Source organism: Coregonus clupeaformis, chromosome 20, assembly GCF_020615455.1.
Source record: "Coregonus clupeaformis isolate EN_2021a chromosome 20, ASM2061545v1, whole genome shotgun sequence".
Taxonomy (NCBI): domain Eukaryota; kingdom Metazoa; phylum Chordata; class Actinopteri; order Salmoniformes; family Salmonidae; genus Coregonus; species Coregonus clupeaformis.
Window position 1 is genome coordinate 38,158,742 of NC_059211.1, and position 24,357 is coordinate 38,183,098.

Below are 24,357 nucleotides of genomic sequence, written 5' to 3' on the forward strand. Positions count from 1 at the left end.
AGCCTAAAGGACATTTGCAGTCTTTACACAAACCCTTCTCTAAACTCATTTCACACAGTTTGTCTACTCTATTGTTACTGTAAACGGGGGTCAGCAGGTAGCCTAGCAGTTAGAATGTTGGGCCAGTAACTGAAAGGTTGCTAGTTCAAATCCCTGAGCCGACAATGTGAACAATCTGTTGATGTGCCCTTGCGCAAGCAGAATTGCTCCAGGGTCGCCTTTGATAATGGCTGACCTTGGCCGTGACCCCGACCCCACTCTCTGAAGATGTCTCAGGGGTACTTGGGATAAGCAAGAAACACATCACACATGTATAATACACACTTGTAAATGTGTGAAACCAGACAAATAGAAGAACGCACCAAATTATTATTATCAGGAGTCGCGTTTCACGCAGAAAGATAAAATGCATAAGAAATATATTGCTGCGTTTTGTAAAAGCAGATCTAAAAGGCTTCTTATTGTAATTTCTGTTCAGACTAATATTGTGCTTAAGTTGCACTTCTCCACTCTGATGAGAATTAATGAAAGGGCATTATGTCAGTAGACAGCGCTCTGACTGATGTGTAGCTATTTTTCTCTGGTAAAAGGAAAGACTAACTTCAAGCAAAACATTAGGAAATGTAGCTGGCTACATTCTTTCTATGATGAACAGAAATATGATGGCCATGCACCGTCTTGGCAAAAAATACCATGCTTTTTCATCGTAAGCCCATTTACATTTTAGTCATTTAGCAGACGCTCTTATCCAGAGCGACTTACAGTTGGTGAGTGCATACATTAATTTATTTATTTTCATACCCCCGTGGGAATCGAACCCACAACCCTGGCATTGCAAACACCATGCTCTAACAACTGAGCTACATCCCTGCCGGCCATTCCCTCCCTTACCCTAGACGACGCTGGGCCAATTGTGCGCCGCCCCATGGGTCTCCCGGTCATGGCCGGCTACGACAGAGACTGGATACTTCTGTGGCTGCTGGCCAAATAAGGTTCACTTCTGTTGTCATCTGATGAACTAAGCTATAGTTGCATGACCCTGATACACAACTGATTGGCTCAAACGCATTAAGGAGGAAAGAAATTCCACAGATTAACTTTTAACAAGGCACACCTGTTAATTGAAATGCATTCCAGGTGACTACCTCATGAATCTGGTTGAGAGAATGCCAAGAGTGTGCAAAGCTGTCATCAAGGCAAAGAGTGGCTACTTTGAAGAATCTAAAATATATTTTGATTTGTTTAACACTTTTTTGGTTACTACATAATTCCATGTGTTATTTCATAGTTTTGATGTCTTCACTATTATTCTGCAATGTAGAAAATAGTAAAAATAAAGAAAAGCCCTTGAATGAGTAGGTGTGTCCAAACTTTTGACTGGTCCTGTATGAATATGATAGGTTCAGATTTGGTCCAGTCTGGTCCGTCTGTGGACATTAACATCAAGGTCAGAGTGGACTGACCAATTTCAACTACTTTTCAACATCCATGGATGTCAGTCGGTGCTCAGTGGGTGATGCTGGTTACAGCAAATGGAAAGGGGGCTCATGGGTAAGTGTCAGTAAGAGCTGGGAGAGGTGACATTAACTGGAGTGTGAGAGAGAGGAAGGGTTTGTCCAGACTGTTTTAAACACTCTTCTTTTGACCACCAGACAACAGAAAGAAAACCGTTATCTGCTGAACGTAACAGTATGCCAATGGAAGGGAGGACAGTAGCAGGTGACCCAACTGTGGTTTGTAACTATTATGATTTCCCATTGTAGCCAATTCAGTTGCAGTATTCCGTTATTGATTTTTTGGTAACTCCGTTACCAGTAACGGAATTATGAGTTTTAATAACTTAATAACAAAATTGATGTCAGTAAAATCACTAACTAATAGGTAGGTCTACCATTACTTGTTACTTCTGAACTTTCATTATCTTCCCTCCTCATGAGGGAGAGAAATTAGAAAATAAAATAAAGATATTTGGGTTTTTGGTAACGGAATTACAAGGTACAAGGCAATATTTCTTAAACTTACAGTAGGTAAACAATTTCTAAACTAAAATATACTAAACTAAATATAAAAGTGTTGATAATAGTCGGCAGGGATCTTTAAGTTAACATTGTGTTTTGATATATTTCTGATAGCTTTTAAGGCTTTCTGGTAGATGTTTTCTGAGACCCCTTTTGCATCTGTTTATCCAGAAATCAAGTCTTTACTAACGATTATTTTTTTAGATGGATTTATTTTTATGTATCTAATTCTTCATTTCCCAAAACTATAGACTTAGCTTTCACTTGACACCCAATTTGATATGCTACTATGAATTTCACATGTCTACACATGTCTACTAATATGAATTTCAAAGCATGGTCTTGAGTAGAAGGCTGCATTGTTGTTACTGGGTTAACGGAAATTGGCCTGCATAGGCTTGACAGAAATGTGTTGCTATGTAGTCTCCCTGGCCTTGCCCAGCCAGCCAGAGTGGCTATTGGCTAGCAATATATAAATAAATGTAAGGCAGCAATGAAACATGGCTCATCTAGCTAATGATGTGGGACATTAGATGTGATTGACTGTGTATTACAAATAATATATTAATTAACTAATGAACACTATCACCCTTTGGAATCAATTATATCAACCCACGGTCATGCTTTTTAACTGGTACATTGCTGTAGCGATAGCTAGCAAGAGAAACACGGATGCCGACATAACCTAGCTATAGAGGCAGACACCACGAAGTGTTCTGGCTTTTCAGACTATCCTCCTACAGCAGTAACCTAACGTAGCAGGCGTAAACAATAAAGAAAAACGATCACTAGTTTTAATGTTTAAATCCAAGGCTGTGAATAAAACCCCAACAAACGTCCCACCCAAGACCCTCCCCGGATCTGGGCGGGACGGGGGGGTTCTGAGTCCGAGAATTCCCGAGTAAAGCTACGAGGCCGTTTCAGTGGTCATTAGCTTAGCGCAAACGGCACGCTGGGGACAACACGCGCAAATCACCGTTAACAAGCTAGCTAGATGGCTAACCTAACAAACACAAATTGCAACGACATTAAATGGCGGTTGCTAGCTAGTTAGGTCACAGGCTAACTAGCTAACTTGGCAAACAAACGTTGACTAATGTGACAAGACAAATGCGAACATCGTATAATATATTTTGAGGGCTAGAACTAGCATACTGTATATCGAAGTTAGCTAGTTACTTACTGTGACAGATGATACTATTCAACTCAAAACTCTTTACTTTAACCTTGAAACGAGAAAGCTTACGTTAGTGTGGGTTAGTCCAGTTGCTAACGTTAGCTAATCTTCCGCGCAAATGCATTTAGATTCAGGGAAGCTGCTACACCTTAGCTAGCTTACGAAAACAGACATAAAACAAACACTCACCACACTGAGATGGGTGCAAAGTCCCTCTTTTCGGGTGAAATACTCGTTTCGTTGTGGCAACTCGAGTGCAGCAGATTTCAGAAGCTCCTAAAGGCGATGTGCTTTCCAACAGCTGTGTTCTGTTTTGAATGAGGGTTGAGCGGCCACGGGGAAAGGGGAGGGGTTTAGCTATTTCACCCACACACGCCTTTTCTGGTGCCACAAGCTTTTTCAAACTCAGATTTTCACACCTGGATTGTGCAACACTTGCCCATTATTCTTTTCAAAATTCTTCAAGCTCTGTCAAATTGGTTGTTGCTAATTGCTAGACAACCATTGTCAGGTCTTGCTATACATTTTCAAGTAGATTTAAGTCAAAACTGTAACTCGGCCACTCAGGAACATTCACTGTCTTTTTGGTAAGCAGCTACAGTTTAGATTTGTCCTGCTGAAAGGTGAATTCATCTCCCAGTGTCTGGTGGAAAGCAAACTGAACCAGGTTTTCCTCTAGGATTTAGTTTGTGCTTATCTCCATTCTGTTTCTTTTTTAATCCTGAAAAACTCCCCAGTCCTTAACGGGCATTGCGTTCATCCACCTCTGGCCTGCTGGCTCCCCTTCCTCTGCGGAAGCATAGTTCCCGCTCAGCCCAGGCAAAGCTGTTCGCTGCTCTGGCACCCCAATGGTGGAACAAGCTCCCTCACGACGCCAGGACAGCGGAGTCACTCACCACCTTCCGGAGACATTTGAAACCCCACCTCTTTAAGGAACACCTGGGATAGGATAAAGTAATCCTTCTACCCCCCCCAAAAAAAAAAAGTATAATTGTAAAGTGGTTATCCCACTGGCTATAGGGTGAATGCACCAATTTGTAGTCGCTCTGGATAAGAGCGTCTGCTAAATGACGTAAATGTGCCCTTGAGCAAGGCACTTAACCCTAATTGCTCCTGTAAGTCGCTCTGGATAAGAGCGTCTGCTAAATGACTAAAATGTAAATGTAAATGAATACATGCATACCCAAAACATGATGCAGCCACCACTAGCTTGAAAATATGAAGAGTGGTACTCAGTGATGTGTTAAATTAGATTTGCCCCATAACATACTTTGTATACTACTCAGCAAATTGGATGTAGTCTATCACAGTGCCATCCGTTTTGTCTCCAAAGCCCCATACACTACCCACCACTGTGACCTGTACGCTCTTGTTGGCTGGTCCTCACTACATGTTCGTCGTCAAACCCACTGGCTCCAGGCCATCTATAAATCACTGCTAGGCAAATCCCTGCCTTATCTTAGCTTATTTGGTCACCATAGCAGCACCCACCCGTAGTCTGCGCTCCAGCAGGTATATCTCACTGGTCATTCCCAAAGCCAACACCTCCTTTGGCCGCCATTCCTTCCAGTTCTCTGCTGCCAATGACTGGAACGAATTACAAAAATCTCTGAAGCTGGAGACTCTTATCTCCTTCACTAACTTTAAGCATCAGTTGTCAGAGCACATTACCAATCACATTTTACATTTTAGTCATTTAGCAGACGCTCTTATCCAGAGCAACTTACAGCTAGTGAGTGCATACATTATTTTTTTATTTTTCATACTGGCCCCCTGTGGGAATTGAACCCACAACCCTGGCGTTGCAAACGCCATGCTCTACCAACTGAGCTACATCCCTGCCGGCCATTCCCTCCCCTAGACGACGCTGGGCCAATTCTGCGCCGCCCCATGGGTCTCCCGGTCGCGGCCGGCTACGACAGAGCCTGGATTCGAACCAGGATCTCTAGTGGCACAGCTAGCACTGCCTTAGACCACTGCGCCACTCGGGAGACTAATCACTGCACCTGTACACAGCCCATCTGAAATTAGCCCACCCAACTACCTCATCCCTATATTGTTATTTATTTTGCTCTTTTGCACCCCAGTATCTCTATTTGCACATAATCTCTTGCACATCTAGCATTCCAGTGTTAATACTAATTGTAATTATTTTGCACTATAGCCTATTTATTGCCTTACCTCCATAACTTGCTACATTTGCACACACTGTATATATATTTTCTGTTGTATTTTTTGACTTTATGTTTTTTTACCCCATATGTAACTCTGTGTTGTTGTTTTTATCGCACTACTATGCTTTATCTTGGCCAGGTCGCAGTTGTAAATGAGAACTTGTTCTCAACTGGCTTACCTGGTTAAATAAAGGTGAAATAAAAATAAAAATAAAATAAATTCAGGACATAGTTAATTTCTTTGCCACATTTTTACTTTTCACCCAGTCAATTAGGTTAGTATTGTGGAATAACTACAATGTTGTTGATCTATCCTCAGTTTTCTCCTATCACAGCCATTAAACTCTGTAACTGTTTTAAAGTCACCATTGACCTCATGGTGAAATCCCTGAGCGGTTTCCTTCCTCTCCGGCAACTGAGTTACAAAGGATGCTTGTATCTTTGTAGTGACTGGGTGTATTGACACACCATCCAAAGTGTAATTAATAACTTCGCCATGCTCAAAGGGATATTCAATGTCTGCTCTACTAGGTGCCCTTCTTTGCAAGGCATTGGAAAACCTCCCTGGTCTTAGTGGTTGAATCTGTTTTTGAAATTCACTGCTTGACTGAGGGACCTTACATATAATTGTATGTGTGGGGTACAGAGATGAGATAGTCATAAAAAAAATAATGTTAAAAGAGGTCGATGTCCTCGCCCCCACTGGAAATCTAATCAGCATAGTAAAAACATCCCCATAGAAATCTGTCAGTTTCAGCTAGAGATATGTTTTTTTGCATTGGATGCATCTCAATCCATTGCATCTGCCTGTTGCACTTCAGCATCTGCAGTGAACACGTACATGTTGGTTGTTTTGCTCTAGGATGCTCACAGGCCTCACAAGACTCGTCTGAAGGTCCCCCGGTACTAGTTGAAAAAAATGAATGGCAGTACAGTGCATTCAGTAAGTATTCAGACCCCTTGACTTTTTCCACATTTTGTTACGTTACACCCTCATTCTAAAATGGATTAAAAAAAATTTAAAATCCTTATCAATCTACACACAATAACCCATAATGACAAAGCAAAAACAGGTTTTTAGAAATATTTGCTAATTTATTAAAAATGAAAAACAGAAATACCTTATTTACATAAGTATTCAGACCCTTTGCTATGAGACTCAAAATTGAGCTCAAGTGCATCCTGTTTCCAGTGATCATCTTTGAGATTTTCTACAACTTCATTGGAGTCCACCTGTGGTAAATTCAAATGATTGGACATGATTTGGAAAGGCACACACCTATCTATATAAAGGTCCCACAGTTGACAGTGTATGTCAGAGCAAAAACCAAGCCATGAGGTCGAAGGAATTGTCCGTAGAGCTCAGAGACAGGATTGTGTCGAGACACAGATCTGGGGAAAAGTAACAAAACATTTCTGCAGCATTGAAGGTCCCCAAGAACACAGTGGCCTCCTTCATTCTTTAAATGGAAGAAGTTTGGAACCACCAAGACTCTTCCTAGAGCTGTCTGCCTGGCCAAACTAAGCAATTGGGGGAGAAAGGCCTTGGTCAGGGAGGTGACCAAGAACCTGATGGTCACTCTGGCAGAGCTCCAGCGTTCCTCTGTGGAGATGGGATAACCTTCCAGAAGGACAACCATCTCTGCAGCACTCCACCAATCAGGCCTTTATTGTAGAGTGGCCAGACGGAAGGCACTCCTCAGTAAAAGGCACATGACAGCCCGCTTGGAGTTTGCCAAAAGGCACCTAAAGGACTATAAGATCATGAGAAACAAGGTTCTCTGGTCTGATGAAACCAAGATTGAACTCTTCGGCCTGAATGCCAAGCGTCATGTCTGGAGGAAACCTGGCACCATCCCTACGGTGAAGCATGGTGGTGGCAGCATCATGCTTTGGGGATGTATTTCAGCGGCAGGAACTGGGAGACTAGTCAGGATCGATGGAAAGATGAACTGAGCAAAGTACAGAGAGATCCTTGATGGAAACCTGCTCTAGAGCGCTCAGGACCTCAGACTGGACAACAACCCTAACCACACATCCAAGACAACGCAGGAGTGGCTTCGGGACTCCCGTGTAGCTCAGTTAGTGGCTCAGTTGGTAGAGCATGGCGTTTGCAACGCCAGGGTTGTTTCCCACGGGGGACCAGTATGAAAAAAAATGATGTATGCACTCACTAACTGTAAGTCGCTCTGGATAAGAGCGTCTGCTAAATGACATTTTTTTATTTTTATGTACGTCTCTAAATGTCCTTGAGTGGCCCAGACAGAGCCCGGAGTTGAACCCAATCAAACATCTCTGGAGAGACCTGAAAATAACTGTGCAGCGACGCTCCCCATCCAACCTGAAAGAGCTTGAGAGGATCTGCAGAGAAGAATGGGAGAAACTCCCCAAATACAGGTGTGCCAAGCTAGTAGCGTCATACCCAAGAAGACTCAAGCCTGTAATCACTGCCAAAGGTGCTTCAACAAAGTACTGAGTAAAGGGTCTGAATACTTTTGTAAATGTGATATTTCAGTTTATTTTTAATACATTTGCAAAAATTTCTAAATCTGTTTTTGCTTTGTCATTATGGGGTATTGTGTGTAGATTGAGGGTAAATAAAACAATTGAATCCATTTTAGAATAAGGCTGTAACGTAACAAAATGTGGAAAAAGTCAAGGTGTCTGAATACTGTTGTTCCATGTAGTGAATGTGTTATTCAAGCCCCTCCCCCGGCTTAGACTCTTATGGGTTCAACACTATTACTGCACACAGAGTGAGTCCATGCAACTTACTTGACTTGTTAAGAAAAGTTTTACTCCTTAACTTATTTAGGCTTTCCCTAAAAAGGGGTTGAGTTCTTATTGCCTCAAGACATTTCAGCTTTTCATTTGTAATTAATTTATAACAAAAAAAATCTAAAAACATCATTCCACTTTCACATTATGGGGTATTGTTTGTAAGCCAGTGACAAAACTCTATTTAATCAATTTTAAATTCAGGCTGTAACACAACAAAATGTGGAAAACGTTAAGGGGTGTGAATACTTTCTGAAGGCACTGTACCTCGTACCCCTGCACATCGACTCGGTACTGGTAGCCCGTGTATATAGCCAAGTTATCGTTACTCATTGTGTACTTATTCCTTGTGTTATTTTTCTATTTTTCCCTCGTATTATTATTTTAGATTTTTTTTACTATTTCCATTTTTCTCTCTCTGCATTGTTGAGAAAGGCACGTAAGTAAGCATTTCACTGTTAGTCTACATCTGTTGTTTACGAAGCATGTGACGAATACAATTATTTGATTTGCCATAAAATAAATGTTTAGAATTACAGGAAATTAGCTTTAAAACTGCAACATTTCTAGTTCAACTTTATTTGTATAGTTATTTTGTTGTTGCATTATTTAACTGTAAATTGTAAATTTATGGGAATTTTAGAAGGGAAAATATTAGTTTATTTAATTTTCAAAATACTTTAAAAATATTATTCATTTCCATGTCAGCTCTATGCCTGGAAATGCCCTTGTCTGGAGCAACGGTTCCCAAAAAGTGTTTAAAAAAAAAAAAAAAATGTCAATAATGGATATTAACAGAATAATTATATTATGTAGTTTCTTGCAATTTCTCCCTGTGCCTTTATAGAATATTTATCTCAAAACTCGGATTCCTAAAAGACGTGTCCAGAGATTTGGTAAACTCAGATTTGTCTAAAATCCTAAATTAATCAGGAATGAGCAGGGTCAGCTATACCATAACGATCCCTTATTCATGTCCTCAATACATGTCATGCAACAAGACCACTCATGGTCTGTAAAGTGTTCTACTTTTGATAGATTTAAACAAACATTACTGGGATCACCATGGTCACAACCATGAACTGTCAACTCCATCTGCCTAATGAAGATAGAATATGAATTTTGGTTAAAATATGTTATATTTAATAAGGTTTTCCTAAAGCAACCAAGGAAAAACAAAATTGCTACTGTGTATACCACTTGAATGAAGAAGAAAAATGAAATAGTTGTCAACTCCGTAAAATAAACTCCGTCAGAGTTTTGTCTAACGTCAACTCTGTCAGAGTGCTGAAAGATCTGATAGAATGGTTGTGTTTTTATTGGGGATTTTCAAATTAATAATTTTCCGTATTTTACAAGTGTTTTTATATTGAACTTTTATTTTTAGAGGCAAAAATATGTCTGTTTTGAGTATCGGTTGTCAACTCCGTCAGTGGCTTATCAACTCCGTCACTGATGGAGTCCATATTTTTTGGTCAATATTCCAAAAATATATATTAATCACGGTTCTTTAGCATATGCTTAAACAACTGAAGTATTTGCTGTGCTAGACATAAGGGATAATGTTTGCTTTTCCCCTCTACTTGATCATGTCCCACAAGATTATTCTATTTTGAACACAGCACATCAGAGGGGATGAGCAAATGAAAGATACAAAAAAAAAAAAAAAAAAACTCTTAGAGCTGCCCTGATTTACCAGGACAGTAGATTTGCCATACCCCATAGCACACTGATTTTTCCTTGACTTTGACTCCATCTTGTGGCAGAACCAATGAACTTCCCAGATTGCTGCATTGTGACGCAATCAACCTTGAACAGCACCATTTTTCCACTGTCCATATAGGACGAGATACTCTCCACCATGGACTCATAACTATAATGACGCCACATGAACTGAGCTGTTTGCGTGTACTCCTTTTAATCAAGTCAAGTTGTTGTCAATGTTCAGGCAGATTTGTTGGACTGAGAATATGTCCTCCATGTCGAGATGGACAATCTCATAGGATGGACAGATTGAGTTGGTCCCCCGTAGAGAAAATAAAACATGTACATGTATTACGAAGCCCTATATAAACCATCCATACACAGGTTAAAACATACACTAGTGAATTATTCCACCTTTGGCCAGCACTAAGCAGACATGTCTATGTAGCATGTAAGGTTACACATGCACACAAACAGCCCATGAGGAAGCACCACCTGACCCTGGACATTCATTCAAAACAAATTGTCCATTTGGAACAAAGATTTATTGAAGCGACCACCCTCTGACCGACCCCTTCATTCCCCAAACTTGAGCTGCCTCTCTTTCTCTTGGAAGTGCAGCTCTTTTGCTCTATTCTTAAGTTCCTCTGCTTTCTTCTCGTCCTTCTCCGCCCCGTCTCCCAGTTTATACATACGGCTGGCGTTGGCACAGCCCCAGACGTGTCCTAGCTCACAGGCCCTCGTGGCATACCTCAGAGCCAGGCCCATGTCCTTACTGAGCCTCGGGGAGCCCTCAATATACATGGCACTAAGGTTGAAGCAGGAGGGTGCAAACCCCCCTGTACATGCCTTCTCATAGTACTGCCTAGCCGCCCCCGGGTCAGGGCCGGCTTCCATGGCTCGACCGTCGTGGGCGAGGAGACCCACGTTGTGACACGCGTCCACAGACTTCTTACCGCCACTGCTGCAGGCCGTCATGAAGCAGGAGTAGGCCATTTTCAGATTCTCTGCTAATCCCCCTGATGGAGAGATTTAGAACATGTTGAGCTTGACCACCTGGGGAATGGATTCAGGGTCTCTCTGTCTGTCAGTACTTTCTTATCATCCTAATATTTCTTATTAATAAGATTACATGTCTTAACACATTTTTGTCATGCCAAAGCCACACTTACTCTAATCTAATCTTTAAATGTTTTATTTGTCTAGCTGAGAAATGCAAATTGTCTCAGGCTTTGCTGTTGTAATCTGCTAGTGAATGGGATTAAGTTTAGACTGGTGTAGTCATGTACCTTTGCCTTGGACATAGTAAGCCCCGAGCTTGTAGCAACTTTCACCATGTTTATTAGTGTCACAGTTGTGTTTGAGCACCTGAGCGGTAGACTCAAAGTTTTTCTTCACTCCCTCCATGTAGTCAGCAAGCCTTTGACACCCTGACAACAGAATACATGAGGTTAGCCACAATAATGAGTTAGACAGTGTGAAGGTTATAGTACTACATGAGACATAAAGACACCTTAACACCATGCACAATCAGTGGTTCAGAACCCCAGTTAGGGGACAGCGAATGATGAACCATTAGCTGAACATCACTCACTTCCGCGCTGCATAACACAGTGCACGTCATGCCTTACCTTCAGGGTCCTTCTCTCTGTAACACTGGTAGCTGAATTCCACACCTATGTTATCCAAATACTGCTTCACCTCCTTTTCGTCCTCAAAGTTTATGAGTCCAGACATGATTCGAACGGAGTAGTGTCTAAAAACCCCTGTCTAAAAACCACACGTGTTGAAAAGTCCAGAACTTCCTTATGACCTTGGTGTTGAACTGATGAGGTAACAATTTAAGAAAGAGCTCGTCTGGTCCCGTTGAAAACAATGTAAGCGTATTTAGAGATCACCTTGATAAAGGCTAATGTGACGGACATGCAGTGAATTATAATCTATTTTCATTTAAATAAAACGTAGAGATGCTCCTTCTTGCTGCTTTCTTCCTGCTTTTGTAATCTGCACGAAAGGGCCTCCGTAGGCCCGTCCCATCCGCGGGTGATGTACTTCCTGTGTCATACGTTTTTTTTTTTACCGTCTATCAACAAAAATAGAGCTATCGTTTCCTCGGGCATATTCTTTCGTTAAAAAAAAAGTATGTGTGCTGATTTAGATTAGTGTCAGCCTTCAGCCTTGTTAACTAACAGACATGGTTTGAAAATGAAATCAACAATTTTCACAACTATATCTATCGTTTTTCAGGAACATCGATTTTCTATCTTTGTTCGGTACCAACAAGTTAGCTAGCTTCTAGCCAGTACGCTAGTTAGCTATCACCTTGCAACAAGAACAATATTTTCAGCAAGATTAGGCTAGCTAAGTAGCAAGTTAACAAGGCAAACCGAGACAACTTGGCGTAGGTAGAGACCGATAACTATATTGATCTTCGGTCAGGAGTCAAGCCTGCAATTTCTTAAACATGGTGAGTTTTTTTTCGATATCAATGTCTAGCATGCAATCATCGTGCATTGATCAGGACCAGCAAGGGTATAGAAAAATGCATACCGGTAACAAGCTAACTAGGCCTAGTTAGATATCTGCTGAAATTTGATCCACGTCGTTAGTTAGTTAAACCTTTGTAGTTCAGGGGGATGGATAACTACCTAACTATTGCTCGTTATTTTGGGGTTTGACAACAGCCCAACCCTCCAGACATCCTCTACCTCCTCCTGTGTGTTATGGATATCAGGTCTCATTGGCGACCATTTTAACTTTGGCCATATGCTTGGTATGGCATTTGGGAGTGCTGGCATACACTATATACAGTTGAAGTCGGAAGTTTACATACACCTTAGCCAAATACATTTAAACTCAGTTTTTCACAATTCCTGACATTTAATCCTAGTAAAAATTCCCTGTCTTAGGTCAGTTAGGATCACCACTTTATTTTAAGAATGTGCAATGTCAGAATAATAGTAGAGAGAATTATTTATTTCAGCTTTTATTTATTTCATCACATTCCCAGTGGGTCAGAAGTTTACATACACTCAATTAGTATTTGGTAGCGTTGTCTTTAAATTGTTTAACTTGGGTCAAACATTTCAGGTAGCCTTCCACAAGCTTCCCACAATAAGTTGGGTGAATTTTGGCCCATTCCTCCTGACAGAGCTGGTGTAACTGGGTCAGGTTTGTAGGCCTCCTTGCTCGCACACGCTTTTTCAGTTCTGCCCACAAATGTTCCATTGAATTGAGGTCAGGGCTTTGTGATGGCCACTCCAATACCTTGACTTTGTTGTCCTTAAGCCATTTTGCCACAACTTTGGAAGTATGCTTGGGGTCATTGTCCATTTGGAAGACCCATTTGCGACCAAGCTTTAACTTCCTGACTGATGTCTTGAGATGTTGCTTCAATATATCCACATCATTTTCCTTCCTCATGATGCCATCTATTTTGTGAAGTGCACCAGTCCCTCCTGCAGCAAAGCACCCCCACAGCATGATGCTGCCACCCCCGTGCTTCACAGCTGGGATGGTGTTCTTCGGCTTGCAAGCGACCCCCTTTTTCCTCCAAACATAACGATGGTCATTATGGCCAAACAGTTCTATTTTTGTTTCATCAGACCAGAGGACATTTCTCAAAAAAGTACAATCTTTGTCCCCATGTGCAGTTGCAAACCGTAGTCTGGCTTTTTTATGGCGGTTTTGGAGCAGTGGCTTCTTCCTTGCTGAGCGGCCTTTCAGGTTATGTCGATATAGGACACGTTTTACTGTGGATATAGATACTTTTGTACCTGTTTCCTCCAGCATCTTCACAAGGTCCTTTGCTGTTGTTCTGGGATTGAATAGCACTTTTCGCACCAAAGTACATTCGTCTCTAGGAGACAGAACGCGTCTCCTTCCTGAGCTGTATGACGGCTGCGTGGTCCCATGGTGTTTATACTTGCGTAATATTGTTTGTACAGATGAACGTGGTACCTTCAGGCGTTTGGAAATTGCTCCCAAGGATGAACCAGACTTGTGGAGGTTTACAATTGTTTTTCTGAAGTCTTTTACTGATTTCTTTTGATTTTCCCATGATGTCAAGCAAAGAGGCACTGAGTTTGAAGGTAGGCCTTGAAATACATCCACAGGTACACCTCCAATTGACTCAAATGATGTCAATTAGCCTATCAGAAGCTTCTAAAGCCATCATTTTCTGTAATTTTCCAAGCTGTTTAAACACACAGTCAACTTAGTGTATGTAAACTTCTGACCCACTGGAATTGTGATACAGTGAATTATAAGTGAAATAATCTGTCTGTAAACAATTTGTTGTAAAAATGATTTGTGTCATGCACAAAGTAGATGTCCTAACCGACTTGCCAAAACTATAGTTTGTTAACAAGAATTGTGTGTGGAGTGGTTGAAAAACGAGTTTTAATGACTCCAACCTAAGTGTATGTAAACATCCGACTTCAACTGTATACACAAAAGTATGTGGACACCCCTTCAAATTAGTGGATTCGGCTATTTCAGCCACACCCGTTGCTGACAGGTGTATAAAATCGAGCACACAGCCATGCCATCTCCATAGACAAACATTGGCCTTACTGAAGAGCTCAGTGACTTTCAACGTGGCACCGTCATAGGATGCCACCTTTCCAACAAGTCAGTTCGTCAAATGTATGCCCACAGGGGGTATGAAAAAAATAATAATAATGTAAGTCGCTCTGGATAAGAGCGTCTGCTAAATGACGTAAATGTAATTTTTGAAGTGGAAATGTCTAGGAGCAACAGCTCAGCCGCGAAGTGATAGGCCACACAAGCTCACAGAATGGGACCACCAAGTGCTGAAGCAGGTAGCGCGTAAAAATTGAGGTCCATACAGAAATGATTTGTCGAGATCGGTGTGGAAGAGCTTGACTTGCCTGCACAGAGCCCTGACGTCAACCCCATCAAACACCTTTGGGATGAATTGGAACGCCGACTGAGAGCCAGGCCTAATCGCCCAACATCATTGCCCAACCTCACTAATGCTCTTGTGGCTGAATGGAAGCAAGTCCCCGCAGCAATGCTCCAACATCTAGTGGAAAGCCTTCCCAGAAGAGTGGAGGCTGTTATAGCAGCAAAGGGGAGACCAACTCCATATTAATGCCCATGTTCGATGAGCAGGTGTCCATATACTTTTGGTCATGTAGTGTGTGTGTGTTCCAGGACGAGGCGTCCCCGGCATCTCTGACAGACCTGTGTCTGTCCTACGTGAGTGGGAACCTGGAGCGGTTCTGTGTGAAGCACGCCGACGGATCTCTCTGTCTCAGAGACTCTTTGCTGTTCCCCCAGGAGCTAGCTGACCAGCTGTTGGCTAAGATGGCCACTGAAGGTGAGTGAGCAAGAAGCATGAAGTAGTCAGCGGTCACAGATCCAAGCTCAGATCCTTACCTTGATCATTAGTACAAAAACACCAAACCGGCCTTTAATTCAGTGTCTAGAGCAGTAATGGGCTATTTAGTCATTGGGTGATTTTGTCCCAGCCCAGCTCTAACAAAAAAGTGTGGGTGTTGTTTTTAGGTCTGTTGAATGACAGTACAGTGGGAGTGTTTCGTAGCTGTGAGTACCTGCGGTTGCGTCGTGCATGTATCCGGACAGCTCGTATCTCTGCCGAGGCGTTCCAGAGAGCTCTCTGTCCTCACCGCCTGCTGGAGCTGGACGCTGCCAGGGTCAATGCTGACCTTACCATCTCTGACATACTACAGGGACTGGCCTCCAACAAACACTGCCAGGTAAACATACAGTGCATTCGGAAAGTATTCAGACCCCTAGACTTTCTTCCACATTTTGTTACATTACAGCCTTATTCTAAAAGGCATTCAATAGTTTTTCCCCCTCAGCAATGTACACACAACACTACATAATGACAAAGCAAAAACAATTTTTTACAAATGTATCAAATAAAAGTGGGAATATCACGTTTACATAAGAATTCAGACCCTTTACTCAGTACATTGTTGAAGCACCTTTGGCAGCGATTTCAGCCTCAAGTCTTCTTGGGTATGATGCTACAAGGTTGGCACACCTGTATTTGGGGAGTTTCTCCCATTCTTCTCTGCAGATCCTCTCAAGCTCTGTCAGGTTGGATTGGGAGCGTCGCTGCACAGCTATTTTCAGGTCTCTCCAGAGATGTTCGATCGGGTTAAAGTCTGGGTTCTGGCTGGGCCACTCAAGGACATTCAGAGACCTTTCCCAAAGGCACTCCTGCGTTGTCTTGGCTGTTTGCTAAGGGTCGTTGTCCTGTTGTAAGGTGAACCTTCGCCCCAGTCTGAGGTCCTGAGCGCTCTGGAGCAGGTTTTCATCGAGGATCTCTGTACTTTGCTCCATTAATCTTTCCCTTGATCCTAACTAGTTTCCCAGTCCCTGCCGCTGAAAAACATCCCCACAGCATGATGCTGCCACCACCATGCTTCACCGTAGGGATGGTGCCAGGTTTCCTCCAGAGGTAATGCTTGGCTTTCAGGGCAAAGAGTTCAATCTTGGTTTCATCAGACCGGATAATCTTGTTTCTCATGATCAGAGTCCTTTAGGTGCCTCTTGGCAAACTCCAAGCGGGCTGGCGTGCCTTTTACTGGTGAGTGGCTTCCGTCTGGCCACTCTACTATAAAGGCCTGATTGGTGGAGTGCTGAGGAACTCTGGAGCTGTCCAGTCTTGGTGGTTCCAAACTTCTTCCATTTAAGAATGATGGAGGCAACTGTGTTCTTGGGGAACTTCAATGCTGCAGACCCTTCCCCAGATCTGTCCCTCGACATAATCCTGTCTCGGAGTTCTACAGACAATTCCTTCGACCTCATGGCTTGGTTTTTGCTCTGACATGCACTGTCAACTGTGGGACCTTATATAGACAGGTGTGTGCCTTTCCAAATCATGTCCAATCAATTCAATTTACCAAAGGTGGACTCCAATCAAGTTGTAGAAACATCTCAAGGATGATCAATGGAAACAGGATGCACCTGAGCTCAATTTTGAGTCTCATAACAAAGGGTCTGAATGTTTATGTAAAACGTTTTTTCTAAAATCCTGTTTTCACTTTGTCATTATGGGGTATTGTGTGTAGATTGTTTATTTAATCCATGTTAGAATAAGGCTGTAACGTTACAAAATGTGTAAAAAGTCAAGGGGTCTGAACACTTTCCGAATGCACTGTACACTGATGAGAGCCTCCAGCCGGGACAGACAACCACAAACACTCTTCCTCCCCCCAGGAGAGCTTACAGCGGTTGGTCCTGACAGGTCTAACCATGTCCTCTCTGGAGGAACCATCCCGTCACCGTTTCAGCTCTCTCCATGGGCTCCGCTCCCTCTCCCTGGCCAACGTGGACTTCTACGACTCTGGGCTGGCTGACGTGTGTTCCCTACCCCGCCTGGAGAGCCTAGACCTGTCCAACACCTCAGTGACCAACCTCAACCCTCTACTGGGCCTCAGGGAGAGGCTGAGGTCACTAACACTACACCAGCTGAAGAGGCTGGAGATGAGCACCGCACAGCTACTGGCCGTCATTGGACAACTGGAGGCACTGCAGGTGGGTGGGGACAGCTCTAATGCTGAAGTTCTGTATTCATTTGCTCCACTATAAAGAGCATATATATTGCTGAGCCAAGTTTCTTAAACCTTTTTCTAGTTCCGGCACTGTGATTGTTCGCTATCCCTGAAGTTTACTTGCGGTGCTCGAATGGTTTTATATCTGAAACTCATACTTTTGTGGATGTGTAAAAACCTACCTATGCAGCACCTGGACATCAGTGATGATAAACAGTTCACATCAGACGTGGCTCGTCAGTTGCTGGGCGAGCCTGGGATCCTGCCTGCTCTGGTCTCGCTGGACGTGTCTGGACGTAAACAGGTGCTGGAGACATAGTATGAGTGGAGTTGACTAGAGTTGTGAGCGGGTGTCTTGCAGACGTGTGTGTGTGTGTAGTGTGTTTACCTGGTGTGTGTGTTATGCTAGGTGACCGATGCAGCGGTCAAGACGTTTGTAGAGGAGCGTCCAGGGATGACCTTTGTTGGTCTGCTGGCTACAGACGCTGGCTTCTCAGACTTCCTCAATGGAGAGGGCATCCTCAAGGTGGGTCTCGCTGTTTTTCGTCTGTCTGTCTGTCTCTGTTGCCTTTGTAGAGGAAGCAGCATACTGACAGAGTACTACGTTATGTATGTATGTCCTCTGTTTGTGGCAGGTGACAGGAGAGGCCAATGAGACTCAGATCTGTGAGGCGCTGCGTCGCTACAGTGAGAGAGACGGCTTTGTCAGAGAGGCTCTGTTTCATCTGTTCAGTCTCACTCACATCATGGAGAAACCACGGCCTGACATACTCAAGGTACACACACACATTATGTCATATCTACTCTAACCTTCACCTCAATATACATCTTCCTACAGCCTGGCTCTCAGTGTACACATTTTTATAAAGTAATGAGTCACTCCCTCTTGGGGAGTTTCTAGTTGGTAGTACTGGGAATGAAGAACCACCCTGCCACCCTGAACGTCCAGTTGGCAGCCAGTGCGTGTGTGTTTAACCTGACCAAGCAGGACCTGGCAGCGGGCATGCCTGTTAGACTGCTGGGCACAGTCACTCAACTACTGCTGGAGGCCATGAGGACCTTCCCTAACCACCAACAGGTACACACACAAACTCACCTTCTCCATATTGTTTACACATATCCAATTTCTTCCAATCTGCAAACACAGACTGGCTAGGGGCTGTTTGTGGACCAGGCTTGAGTGGGGGTTTTGTTTTGTTTGGGCTCTAACCACCATCTATGGATCCTTTTTCTCCAGTTGCAAAAGAATTGCCTTCTCTCTCTGTGCAGTGACCGCATACTGCAGGAGGTCCCCTTCAACAGGTAGATATACACATTGAATTACTTTGACTGTAGATGTATTCATCCCTTAAGATTGTGTCTCATGAGAGACGTAGTATGTACAGTGCATGTGCATATCCTTTGTACTGTGTGGATGTGGTCTATAATCCAGGTTTGAGGCCGCTAAGCTGGTGATGCAGTGGCTGTGTAACCATGAGGACCAGAACATGCAGAGGATGGCTGTGGCTATCATTTCTATACTGGCAGCCAAGGTAGGTGTGTGTGTGTGTGCGTACATGCCTGAGTGTGTGTCAAATATGGTATTAGAAATGTATTTGAGGTTTGGTCTTTGCTGACGTGTGTGTTTCTCTTCAGTTATCTACAGAGCAGACAGCCCAGCTGGGAGCAGAGCTGTTCATAGTGAAGGTGACTGTTCAAACATCCTCCATTCACACAGCTGGCCATTGGCACATACTTTCCCCTTCTAAATAATTGCTGTCTGCAGTGTTTAAAAAAAAAAAAAACAGTAATTGTCACCATATCTCTGTCTATCCCCCTCTTTCTCTGTCCCTCTTTCTCTCTCTGCAGCAACTCCTCCACATCGTGCGTCAGAAGGCGACTCAGGGCGTGGTAGATGCCACCCTCAAGTTCACTCTGAGCGCGCTCTGGAACCTCACCGACGAATCACCAACCACCTGCCGCCATTTTATAGAGAACCAGGGACTGGAGCTGTTCATCAAAGTACTGGAGGTAGTACACACACGCTCACTCACAGACCCGAGAGCTGTTCATCAAAGTTACAACACACTCTCTCTGACCCGAGAGCTGTTCATCAAAGTGCTAGTTACAACACACTCTCTCTGACCCGAGAGCTGTTCATCAAAGTGCTAGTTACAACACACTCTCTCTGACCCGAGAGCTGTTCATCAAAGTGCTAGTTACAACACACTCACGCTCAGACCCTGAAGTTCTTAATGCCTGAAGTGCATACTGACTCACTCACACCTCTTTATCGTCCCCTTTCTTTCTCTCTGCAGTCGTTCCCCTCTGAGTCTTCCATCCAGCAGAAGGTGTTGGGGCTGCTGGTGAGTCATAGTGAACCTTTGACTGACTATCAGTGTATTTATTCTACTGGTTACCAACCCTGGTTTGTGGTCCTAGGGGCTAGACGTAGTGAATTCAGCGGAGACAAACAGTACTGACGAAACCGTTTGTTTTATGTTTGAATCATCCCATTTTAAGTGGTGGAGAACCGTGGAGGAGCTGACTGTGTGGCTCTGTCTCTCTCCAGAACAACATAGCAGAGGTTGGGGAGCTGCATGAGGAGCTGATGGTTCAGGGTTTCCTGGATCACATCTGCTCCCTGCTCCACAGCTCTGAGGTGGAGGTGTCCTACTTCGCTGCTGGGATACTGGCCCACCTCACCTCCAGAGGAGAGGCTGCATGGACACTCAGTATCACACTGAGGTCTGACCTGCTAGAACAACTGGTATGTGGGGGAGGGGTGTGTGTGTGAATTGTCAAAGTGAGTTGTTATACCACCACCTGTGTGTGTGTGTGTGTATATAATTGTCTCATGTTCTGTGTGTCTCACCTCCAGCACTCTGCCATCCTGAAGTGGCAGACCCCAGAGTGTGAGATGGTGGCCTACAGGTAAGACCTCCATGCACGCACACAAGGAGAGGAAGATCGGAAGCCACTGTAAACTATTAAGATGCAGCCTGAGTATTAATGATCTCCTCCCCCCTCTGTAGGTCCTTTAACCCTTTCTTCCCCCTGTTGGAGTGTTTCCACACCCCAGGAGTTCAGCTGTGGGCAGCCTGGGCCATGCAGCATGTCTGCAGCAAGAACGGTGAGACACACTCCAGATAGAGCTTCCGAGTTTCTACCTGTCGTACGTTTCTATATATTCTGCTCTGTGCGTCATCAATGTGAGTTTAATCTCTCTGGACTCCTGCAGCCCCTCGATACTGCAGTATGCTGCTGGAGGAGGGAGGTCTGCAGCAGCTGGAAAAGGTCCAGACACACCCCGACACACACGCAGATGTCATGCGATTGGCTGATGGCATCCTGGAGAGCCTGCAGCGCCACCAAGCTCGCACCGGCCAGACCACACAAACAGCCCCGCTGCCCACCGCAACCACACACACACACAAAGGTGAGACACACACAAACACGCACAATGATTTCTAGTGTGTGATTTCGGAACAATAAAAATGCTCTTTCTCCTCCAGAAAGTGATACGCCCTGATCAGAACCCATTCCACCTGTACTGTCAAGATGAGTCCAGAAAGAGGTGTGTGTTGACACATGTTCATTAAGCCTGTCGTATGCTTCCCATTCGAAACCGTTTGCGCCAATACTATGACGAAATGTTGATGTTTTTGTTTATATTGGAGTTCGGCAGGGGTTTTTCCAGCTATTCACGCACCAAATGTTTTCTTGAGGCAAGTCAAAGTTTGGTAGCCAAAGTCAACAGTACTACTCCTAGTATTAGTGGGAACTATGGACAAGATTCTTCATTGAAGTGTTTGTCATTCAGTGAGGGTCTACTAGTTTTCATGCAAATTGTTTTCACTTGAGAAATACTGCACCAAACAAAATGTATCAAAATGAATGACAGATTCCTTTGTTCATCGTAGATTAATTCAGACTATTTTGAGGAAGTGTATAGTGGCTATGTTGCTACGGCGTTTCAAGAGGGACAAACGGTAATATTGCTGTTTTCTTCTCTTTTTCAAGCAAAGGTCTTTTTAAGGGAGTATGCAAGGCACAGACGTTCGCTTTGCCTAGCAGAGTTCTGCTAGGCGCAAACCAAATCTAGTATGTGGGCGCCTTTTTAAACGGGGTGAGGAAAAACACCCTGTCACCTTCCACCTTGTCTGAAGGTGGCGCTATAAAGTGAATGAGAGAACAGAAACTACGCATTTCTTTTCACACATACCTTGCTATGTTATTTATTTTCTTGTTTGGTTCGAAAGCAAAAGTATTATTAAGTGTACTACTGTTGTGATTATAATGAAATTATGATTGAGTTAACTAAAGAAAAAGAAACCCTAAGAAAAGCATGAGTTGTTGGTTAACAGCGTCAATAGCATGAATAGAAAACCAGTTGAACTATATGGTTCAACAGTTTTTTTTCTTCCTGTTGGACTCTGGAAGGGCCGACTCCTTATTTAAGAATCCTGCATGTATCTTGGAACAGTCACAGAAGTCGACATCAATTAACCCCATCGACAGGGATTCATGGTTGGAGTTCTGCAGGTGCACCAAGTTTGGATTCGGCCCCTAAAGGGCACTACATACCCTACGCAAACAGAGCGTCGTATACGGTCCATTCCAAAATGTGATCCGCACAAAGTACATAGAACTACCTAGAAAACGACACTGTTGCTGCGTTTGCGTAAAGTGTGTAGCGGCCTTAAAGCTCAGTTGTGGGGTTGAGAGAGAGTCTAGCCCCTCTGGCTGATTAGCTAATATATGCGCATGACGGTGTGATTTCCCAGCATGCTCAAGTTTGTCTGAATTATCTTTTCATTCTCCCAGTTTGTAGCAGGACTATTCATATCCAGACATGGAGGTCCACAGTACTGTCCATAGTTATTTTCTCTCTGGTAGTTAATTGATGAATACATTTTTGCCACAGTGTATACTCACCTGGGGTCCCAGGTCTGAATCAGTCCCTGATTGGAGGGTTAGGATGAAAACCAGTAGTACTGTGGACCTCCAGGACAGGATTTGAGTTAATAGGAATGTTGTTTCCCTTGTGGACACAAGTGGCAATAAATATAGGTCAATATTAACATAGAATAAATATACGACTTTGCACAGTATGAAGAAAAAATCATTTTTCTTGAGAGTTCTGTATGTTGGTAGTGCTTCCATGTGTGCATGCTTGCGTATGTGGATCAGTGTATAGGTGAGTGTGTGTTTTGATGCTAGGTGGTGTGTTTGTACTAGCCTGGCTGACGTGGCCCATGTGACTCACAGCGCAGGGAGAGCTGAGACTTCACTGGTCTGGAAAGGAGGCAGTTTGTTAATGCAATATTCGCTCAGAAATTGTGCGACAGGTTTTTTTTCATCTGGGGTTGAGACCTCTCGTTGTTTGGATTTGAAAATCCAACTGTTGTAATTGAAGGGGGTGGCGCTCGGGGGTTGTGCTTGTGGGTGTTTGAGTGAGAAAGGCAGAGGAGAACCAACCAGTAAAAGCACAGCCCCCTTCATTATCGACGCATTGTGCCGACAACCTCAAAGGGCCATTCCAGACTCTGAAGTCAGGAGGACTTAGAGTTAGGTGCTAGCCACTGTAGCCAGACAAGTGTTTGTACTTGAGTATGTACAACCAGGAGCATGTATGGGGCTAAATGTGAGGAATATATTTTGTACATGCTGTATATATCTGAAAGTGGATGGGAGATGAGAAACTACAGTCTTTATAACGATTGGTTTAAAGTGTTGGAAACCTATGTTTTTGTTGTTTATTTCAAAATGAGGTACTTAATAAAACAAAGGAGGCAAAACTGAGTTGGGAATTCTGCTATTAAGGGGAGAGGCAGCAAGAGTAGCGCAATCCCAAATAGACCCCTATCGGGGGGGTGTCGAACTCATTTTGCCCCGGGGGCCGCATTCGGTCTTCGAGGTCCGGAGGGCCCCACTGAAAATGTGTTATATTTCCTTGCTGTCAAAATTACAAAATAATAGTCAATCCATAGTTTTGGGAATTTTCTATGCTCCCTGACTGATTATTAGTGAACTGGACAGTCAAGAAACTGTATTAATATAGTAAGTCCATTATCATTTCTACACCGTTTCGATTTGGTTTGCATGTATGACACACCTGCTCTGCCCTATAGGCACTTAGATCTGAAAGAATTGAATAGGTATAAGCAAAATGGCAGTTGCCCCACTTTGCCCTCTGAATTATCGCCATATTACTTAACCCAAGAAGTGCATAGGCGCTAGCAGTCAATTTGAAATTGTTTCTCGCCTGCGTTGTCCCATCAGGGCCTCGTTTAATAGGCTCAACGTTGTGGAACATTCCAAATCAGATAGAAATACATTGTGTAGAACAGACATGCCTCTGACATGGAGTAAAGGCATCGTGTCAGCTCTATTCATGGCATTTCTATCTGCAACGTTCTGTACGTTGCACCCTCTTGAGCGTGACCCTGGTTGTGATAATAATGCTATAGGCTACTGATCCTGTCTTCATTCTCTATGCAACGGCGGCTGAAGCTACATTTCATGGCTGCTGGCAAATCTCCACATGCTTGATTTCAAATCAGCCTACACGTTGTATGTGCTTGCTACTGCTGCATGGGTCAAAGTATCTCTTCTCTATGGCATCAAGGGAAATGCACAGAACAAACTGAACTGTAAACTAAAGTCAATATTTTCTACATTACACTGACAGAATATGAAATGTGAGTTTTTGTCCTCACTGTGATTGAAGCTGTGGGAAAGTTTAGTCTTGTTTGTACATTCCCCTAATGTGACAGTTGGTTTCCTCTTTCAGTATGGGTATTTCATGAAACTGGGAGTGGGGTGACTCCAAAGGGAAGGTCATTTGCATATGTTCGGCTAAGATGCCATTTTGCTGCTGAGGGTCATATTTTCATGTTTCTGAAATAAAGAATGTACACCCCCATCGACTGTAAACTGGTACTGTCTGTTTTACTGTATTCCTTTATCTC

The 24,357-nt window shown here is 43.4% G+C and overlaps 3 protein-coding genes across 7 annotated transcripts in view; 1 reads left to right on the top strand and 2 right to left on the bottom strand.

Annotated features, from left to right (window-relative positions):
• The window catches only part of ralgps2 (Ral GEF with PH domain and SH3 binding motif 2), a 149,997-nt gene extending 146,410 nt beyond the window's left edge, over positions 1 to 3,587 (bottom strand). For 3 of the 4 annotated variants that reach the window (XM_041839203.2, XM_041839202.2, XM_045205487.1), the window contains exon 1: positions 3,385 to 3,587. The gene's annotated coding sequence lies outside the window, so the exon portion shown is untranslated. The remainder of the gene's footprint in view (positions 1 to 3,384) is intronic. The other variant, XM_045205488.1, reaches the window with a different exon arrangement.
• Positions 1,403 to 24,311, top strand: zyg11 (zyg-11 family member, cell cycle regulator). Of its 2 annotated transcripts, none has more exons than XM_041839199.2 (18): positions 1,403 to 1,733; positions 15,030 to 15,195; positions 15,384 to 15,595; positions 17,070 to 17,387; positions 17,595 to 17,708; positions 17,814 to 17,930; positions 18,040 to 18,180; positions 18,306 to 18,482; positions 18,642 to 18,706; positions 18,837 to 18,936; positions 19,040 to 19,090; positions 19,253 to 19,414; positions 19,702 to 19,749; positions 19,956 to 20,153; positions 20,265 to 20,317; positions 20,419 to 20,516; positions 20,625 to 20,822; positions 20,899 to 24,311. In XM_041839199.2, exons 1-18 carry the CDS (start codon positions 1,692 to 1,694, stop codon positions 20,913 to 20,915), a joined length of 2,277 nt encoding a protein of 758 aa, XP_041695133.1. In that variant the 5' UTR covers positions 1,403 to 1,691; the 3' UTR covers positions 20,916 to 24,311. The 2 variants fall into 2 exon arrangements, with proteins under 2 accessions (XP_041695133.1, XP_041695135.1); XM_041839201.2 differs by lacking the exon at positions 1,403 to 1,733 and adding an exon at positions 11,935 to 12,318.
• LOC121533353 (cytochrome c oxidase assembly factor 7) lies at positions 10,046 to 11,864 on the bottom strand. The gene is made up of 3 exons (XM_041839206.2): positions 11,483 to 11,864; positions 11,141 to 11,281; positions 10,046 to 10,870 (listed from the first exon to the last, which is right to left on the bottom strand). Exons 1-3 carry the CDS (start codon positions 11,586 to 11,588, stop codon positions 10,428 to 10,430), a joined length of 690 nt encoding a protein of 229 aa, XP_041695140.1. The 5' UTR covers positions 11,589 to 11,864; the 3' UTR covers positions 10,046 to 10,427.
• Positions 24,312 to 24,357: the final 46 nt, after the last annotated feature.